The 7494-nt window shown below is 41.1% G+C and overlaps 1 protein-coding gene across 1 annotated transcript; it reads right to left on the bottom strand.

Annotated features, from left to right (window-relative positions):
• Positions 1 to 409: 409 nt before the first annotated feature.
• Positions 410 to 6904, bottom strand: LOC310633304 (vomeronasal type-2 receptor 26-like; the record flags this gene model as incomplete). The annotated part of the gene is made up of 3 exons (XM_083351003.1): positions 410 to 1305; positions 5557 to 5666; positions 6705 to 6904. 3 exons carry the CDS (start codon positions 6902 to 6904, stop codon positions 410 to 412), a joined length of 1206 nt encoding a protein of 401 aa, XP_083207129.1.
• Positions 6905 to 7494: the final 590 nt, after the last annotated feature.

The raw sequence follows: 7494 nt of genomic DNA, 5'->3' as shown, positions 1-7494 counted from the left end.
GCCTACCAAACAGTCCGATTCATCTGGAAACTGATTTTACCCACAGTATGGTGACTAAAAATGAATATTGCTATTGGTTTATTTAGGAAAATACAGGAAAATAAATACAGATAGCTTTAGAAATAAGAGGGATACCTCCTCCCTATGAGCATCTTGCTCCCTTCCTTCCAATATTTGTTAATTTTAAACTAATGTTAGTGCTACTATTTCATAATTTGTTGTTTTCTTTTGTCTTGATTGTAAGTTGTCTAGAGTCATCCCTATTTCTAGCCAAGATGGGCAGCATTTAGTTTTAATAAATCAATAAACAAACAAATAAACATCAAATGACCAAAATCTGTTAATCAAGTCTACTAAATGACATTTTTGAAAAATAATAGATTTGTAAAAGTCTTTTTTATTTTCAATTTTATTTTGAGATCAAATTTTCTTTGGTATTCAGATCTGGCCTAAAAATAATAATATAACACTTGGGGCTGAAGATGCAGCCCAGCAATCCAGCACTGGAAGTCAAGATGGAGAAGACCTGAACAGCCACCATGTACTTCCCCTTGGTGCTCAGGTAGGCAGGCACAAAGGACACCCAGACACTGCAGAAGACCAGCATGCTGAAGGAGATCAGCTTGGCTTCATTGAAGGCCCCAGGGAGATTCCTGGCCATGAAAGCCACTATGAAGCAGACAACTGACAGAAAGCCCATGTACCCGAGGGCAACGTAAAACATGGTGACAGAACCCTCATTGCATTGTAGGATGATCTCTCTAGGTTGGGACTGCATGTCAGAGTCAGGGAATGGGGGGAAAGTGCCCATCCATATGCTACACATGAGAACTTGGAAGCCAGAACAAGAAAGGACAATTGAATTGGCCAAGCTCTTCCCCAACCATCTCTGCACTTTATTTCCTGGCTTTGTGGCCAAGAAGGCTAACACCACTGTGATAGTTTTGGCCAAGATTGAAGAAATGGCAACTGAGAAGAAAATGCTGAAGGCTGTTTGTCGGATGAGGCAGGTCACTCTCCTTGGCTGGCCAATGAACAGGAAGGAGGTCAAGATGGAAAGCAGGAGGGAGATCAGGAGAATGTAGGAGAGGTCCCGGTTATTAGCTTTGACAATTGGTGTTTCCATGAACTTAATGAAGACCCCCAAGCCAAAGCCTGTGCTTAAAGAGAGGAACAAGGTAATGGAAGTCAGGATAATCCCCAGATTTTCCTTATAAGAAAGATAGCTTTTAATCTTGGGAATACAGTGAACTCGATTGGTGTTTGGATGTTGATCTTCTGGACATTTGGTACATTTCTCTGCATCTGAAAAAGAGCAAGAATAGGATCTTCCTTTAACATGTCCCTTAATCACATGCCTTGTTTGGGTAAACTTGTTGGTGTGAATGACTGTGTCAACACTGCAAATGAATTTGGCTAAAGCCATTTCCACTTCATTTTCATTTGCCACAGAGTTAGGAGGGGGCATGGGTATTTGCTAGCTTAGTCAAAACAATAAATTGTTTTGTCTGAACCAAGGTCTTTGCTGCCTGCATTTTCGCAGGCTGAAACTTTTGTTCGGAAGCCCACCAAAGTAGTTTATTGGGGAATGTGATTATGACATTTTACTGGGGTGGGAAGTTCAACTTTGTAACTTTGTAACATTTGGAAGGGAACTTCAATCTTGGTTTCACTTTTGATCATGCCAATACTATGTAGCCAAATAGATATGTTCTTTAAGGAAACCTTTTGCCTTGGAGTTCTGTTTTTACCGCTCTCATCTATCAGAACCACGACAGACTGGTTATAGGTGAACTCAATATATTTCTTCATTTCCCTCCAGCTACTGTAGAATAGCTTAATATTTCTTTTCTTTTCTTTTTTACTGTTACTATTTTATCAATGAACGTGCTTAAAGAGAAGAAGTGAAGAAGAAAGGATTCAAAGATTCACTGCTGAAACTCTTGAAAATTGGAGCCCAGTGATTTGTCAATGATTTAAGGCACCAATGAGATCCATCCTATAGTGGAATGAATTACATGTGGACTTCTTAATGTAGCTTATACCAGCTGAAATGAATAAACACTTCTTTTGCCATAGAGAAAGAAATTTTAAGCGGAGTGGCCCTTAAAGATAAGTTGGATATGGAGTGAGGACATTGAAATGCATTCCTCATGTTTTATTATCAGAAAGAGAAACATCTTCCAATAATAACAAGAAGGAAGTTTGACTCAATCTCAATTCATTGAAAAGTTTTATAAAATACAATTTTCCCTTAACAACCCCCCTTCCCCCTCCCTCCTCCCCTCCCTACCTCCCCCCTACCTCCCCCCCTCCCCCTCTCCCTCCTCCCTCCCCTACCTCCCCCCCTCTAATTCCCCTCCTCCCCCCTCCCCCCCCCGACTTCCCAGAGCAAAATACAAGGTATATATCTAAAAGGCAATCATAAACAATCATATACTAACAATTATAAACTCTAAAATCCATCACTCTCTAGCTTATATAAGGTAAACCAATCCTTAATAATACTAAATATATATAAAAAACTAAAATAAAAGAAAACTAACATTATTCCCATCTATGTTCTTCCACAATTCACTATTACCTAGACATACTCTCATTTACACATCACAAACACCTATCCCTGTTAACCTCTCTAACCAAAATAGGCTATAATAGATAGCTCTTACCCAAATTAACCCACATTAAGCCAAAAAACTTTCTTCCTCTTCCTCTATAGTAAGTTATCCATTAATTCCAAATTAGAAAAAAAATCTGTTACCACACATAGTATCCCAAAACCTTTAAAAACACAACTACCACTTAACTATAAATGTATTGTGGAAGTTCCATAGATTTCTACTGGTCTTATTTTTTAGTCTTTTTTGAACGTTTTAAGGCAGCACGCGTCACCCTCTGTTCTCTAAGATCATCCAAAAGAGTTGCAGCTTGATCTCCTCCTGCACCCTTCTCGTCCATCTGTCCATCTTCATCCTCTTGACATTCTCCTTCTCCAGATCCCTCTGCAGCTTCCAAAAGTGTTGATGGGGTTAGTTTCAAAACATTGTTGTAAAAATCGTGCGCTTGCTTCACATTACTCAAACAGTACCTTTTGCCATCATACATGAAGCTCAACCCATCTGGAATCTCCCATCTGAACCTTATATCTCTTTGCTTAAGCTCTTGCACCAGGAATATAAAATCCTTCCTTCTCTTTAAAATCTTTGGAGGAATTTCTTTTAGAACCAAAACTTGTTGGCCAGCAATCATAACTTTGGTATCATAGGCAGCTTGTATAACTTCATCTCTAATTTCCCTTTTTACAAAATAAACCACCACATCTCTAGGCAACTTTCTCTGTTTAGCAATCCACGAATTCACACGAAACACTTTGTCCATACCTTGTTTTAATTCAGATGCTGGATGGTTCAATACCCCCTCAAAAGCCTCAGAAACCAACTGCTTTAAATCTTCCTTAATATTCTCTTTTAGGCCTCTAATTCTCACAGCAAACTGCATCTGGTAAAATTGGGCCAAACTCTGTTCACTGTCCATTTTGTCTTTTAAATCTTCCAATTCCAATACTTTTGCTTCTAATAAAACATTCTTTTGAATTAAGTCTTGCACTTGATCATCCAGCATCTCCACACATTTAGCAACTTTTTGCACAGAGGACAAAATGTCTACCTTCATCTCTCTAAGTTTCTGCTCCATCCTTTCTTCCATTCTCTGCTCCAATTTCTCCAATTTCTCCTCCATCTGTAGAAATTTAACACCTATTGACTCCAAAATTAACTGGGTATGTTTTTCCAAATCCTTCGATGTCAGTACATCAGGAGAATGCAACGCCTGCAGTAATGATTGTTGTTGCACCGGAGAATTTCCAGCACTCCGAAAAGCTCTAGGGGGAGGTTTAGCCGCCATCTTTTACTTACAATTGTGACGCACTTTCACTTTAAGTTTTAAGCAAAGTCCATCAAGCTTGAGAGTAAAACAAAATAATCCTCTTCATCTCTTTATCTTTCCTTCTTGCACTGCTCTGCCTGCTTTTTTCCTTTCATAGTCTCTCCTTCAAGCAGGGATGGTCGCAGACGCCTGGCTCTGCTCCATGAAATCCGGAGCAGAGACGCTGGTCAGCTGGGAGCAGCCCAGGCTACGGGGGAGTTCAAACCTTCAGCCGCCCAAGCTCCAAGCTCAGGCGGCCCCGGGGAACTCTACCCCTACCTGGGGGCTCACCCCCTCCTCTTCTCCCGAGGAGGGGGCTTCAATTTCGCCCGAACAGCTGATCGGCGCTGTATCGGGCGAAAGAACAACAGCTGAGCCGCGGGCAGCCCGGGAGGGCTGTCTCCGTCGCCGCGGAGCCACCGGAAGTCGACTCAATCTCAATTCATGATTCCTCTCTTCTCCCTTCCGTTCCTCTCCCTTCTCTCCCTTCCCCTCCCCCCTCTCCTCAACATGGGTCATGACTTTGAAAATTACTAAGAGGAGCCTCCAGCAGAATTTCTGCAATGTCAACCCCAGGAAGTAGAAACCCAATAGTCACCTGAGGATGACCCAAAAAAGGCACCGCCTGAATAGATGAATCAGTCAAAGGATTATTATGTAAGGCTGCAGAATCCATCCACCACATCAGTTTGATGAATAGAACAGCCAGGATATTATATGAAACTTTTTTAGTAAATAAATAAATCCTTTGATTAAAGTCAGGTGGCTTCAACCTGAAACTGTGGCTGCCCAAAACACCTATCAGATATGGACACTTGCAAGAATCTGATCAATCCTCCAAAAATATTAATCAAAGTTCCATAATTATATTCTGGAATCTGGAAACTCTCACTATTGAGAGCAATGAAGTAAATATTTATTCTATTTATTTTATTTTATTGCATTTATATACCGCCCTTTCCCTGAGGACTCAGGGCGGTTTACAGGGAATTAAAAATCAAACATACAAAAGTTAAAAACCAAGTTAAAAAATATTAAATTCACCCTGTACTCTTAAAAACCCCAGTTAAAAATTTTCTCCTCAGCCTGGGCCCGAGAGCTCAAAGAGCCAGGTCTTCAGGCCCCGGCGGAATGATCGGAGGTCGGGGGCAGTCCTCAGCTCCACTGGCAACTGGTTCCAGAGGGCAGGCGCGCCCACTGAGAAGGCCCTATCTCTGGGTGTCACTCGCCGGCAATCTCTTACCGGCGGAACCCTGAGCAGACCCTCCCTGTGGGAGCGCACTGGGCGAAGGGCGTTTGATGCCCTTAGTAGTTTGAAACATGAAAGATGTGTTGTAAAAGATAAAGATCAAGAGCCATCATCTCTCTCACAATACTCAACCCTCACTTATTCTGTACCATTATCCATGATCTCTATCCCTGTTTGCTTGATTTATATAACAGAATAACCTCCAAGATATTTTCTTACAATTCACTATGACATACATATATATCTTGATCAAGAGTCAAAGAGGTGAGACCCACTCTGACTCAAAGGGGTGGGACCAACACGGCCCAAGCCTTCCAAAATGCATGTTTATGGAGATCTAATGTCCTACCCAAAGCCTGCCCCTTTCTCCTGCTTTCACCCACCTTCCATGGTGGAGATGGCTCCTTCTGCACATGGAAGACAATTGTAGCAGCAGATGGGCTTCCCTTCCTGAGCCACCTTCATGAACCCAGGAGGACAGCTTTCCACACACCTGGAAGAGGGCAGGGGCTGGGCAGGTGAGGGAAAGAAATAACATCTACAAAATGAATTATTGTATTTCCTTAAACAGTTGAAGAAAAGTTTGAGGATCTCCAGTTCAAGACTTATCTTTGCTAAATTTGAAACTCTTAAAAACCTCCAGTTATGAAGCACCCATAACTTTTGGAGGCAAGCTGTTCCATGGATTAAGGGTTCTTATTGACAGGAAATTTCTCCTTAATTCTAGGTTGCATGTCTCTCTGAGAGGTTTCTACCTGTTCCTTATTCTCCTGCCCTTAGGGGCTTTGGAGAATAGGTTGACACCTTCTTGTCTGTGACAGTCCCTCAAATAATGAAAGACTGCTTTAATGTCTCCCCTAATTCTTTTTGTTAGACAAGCCATTGCCAGTTCCCACAACTGTAGATCATATGATTTAGCCTCCAGTCCCTTAATTATCTTTAATTAATCAGAATAGAGTTAGAAGTTATCTTGGAGGTCTTCTAGTCCAACCCCCTGCTCAAACAGGAGATACTATACCATTTCAGACAAGTAACTGTCCAGTCTACTCTTAAAAACCTCCAGTGATGAAGCACCCACAACTTTTGAAGGCAAGTTGTTCCACTGGTTGATTGTCCTCATTCTTAGGAAGTTTCTTCTTAATTTTAGGTTGCTTCTGTCCTTGATTACTTTCCATCCCTTGTTTCTTGTCCTGCCCTCAGCTGCTTTGGAAAATAAGTTGATCTCCCTCCTCTTCATGGCAACCTCTCAAACACTGGAATACTGCTATTAGGTCCCCCTAATCCTTCTTTTCTGTAGACTAGCCAAACCCAAATCCTGCAATTGTTCTTTACATGTTTTAGTCTCCAGGCTTTGTTGCTCTTCTTTGCACTCCTTCTAGAGTCTCAGGATCTTTTTAGTTTAAATTTTCAACATATATACTCAAGGGAATGTTGGGTGGATCCTTTGCTTTGTAGAAGTGAATCGTGTTGCCCCATGATTTAAAATGTATTTTTCTCAGACACATGAACATGAAACCAAAGAAGACACTACCTCTCTTCAAGAACTGAGATGACATCCCCGTCCCAACTCTGCAATCCTCTTGGTGAGACCTTCAGAAAGGATAGAATAAAGTCTTTCCCCACCTCAATCAGCACTTCCATATTTGCAGTAGCATTCTGGTTGATCATCAACTTGAAATCCAAGTATCCTTCTCTTTCTAGACTCCCAAGTTTCACTTTGGTAATAGACATGTCAGGTAAAACCATCCAGTGCACAATGTCCAGGTCTTCTACCAGTTCTCCATTTTCATCGATATAGACCCCATTGATACAATTATTATGAAACTGAGAGCTTTGAAAGAAGGAATGAAGCTGTAATGGAAGAGAAAATAGACAATGTTACGCAGGACAAATAAAGCTCTATGGCAAAAATCATCAGTTTGTGCTGGAAAGATCTGTACTGAGCAAAATGTAATAAAAATCTATTAAAAGGACCAAGAATGACCATTCAAAACAAAAATTGAAAAAGTTGTCCTTTATCAAAGACAAAGCAGCCCTTAGCACCCTAAAAAGGGACCATACCATCCTCCTCCTATCAGCACACAAAAAGAAAATCCCACTGATTGTCGGAGAAGCTCTATACAGTCAGTAAAAACAAGACCAGGAGCTGTCTGTGGCTCAGACCATGAGCTTCTTGTTGCAAAGTTTAGGCTTAAACTGAAGTTAGTAGGGAAAAGCACTAGGCCAGTAAGGTATGAATTAAGTCATATCCCTGTTGAATATACAGTAGAGGTGACAAGTAGATTTAAGGAATTAGATCGGAAGAAATATGGACAAATGTT

Source organism: Vipera ursinii (genome assembly GCF_947247035.1).
Source record: "Vipera ursinii genome assembly, chromosome: 2".
NCBI lineage: Eukaryota > Metazoa > Chordata > Lepidosauria > Squamata > Viperidae > Vipera > Vipera ursinii.
This window is presented reverse-complemented; position numbering and strand designations above follow the sequence as displayed.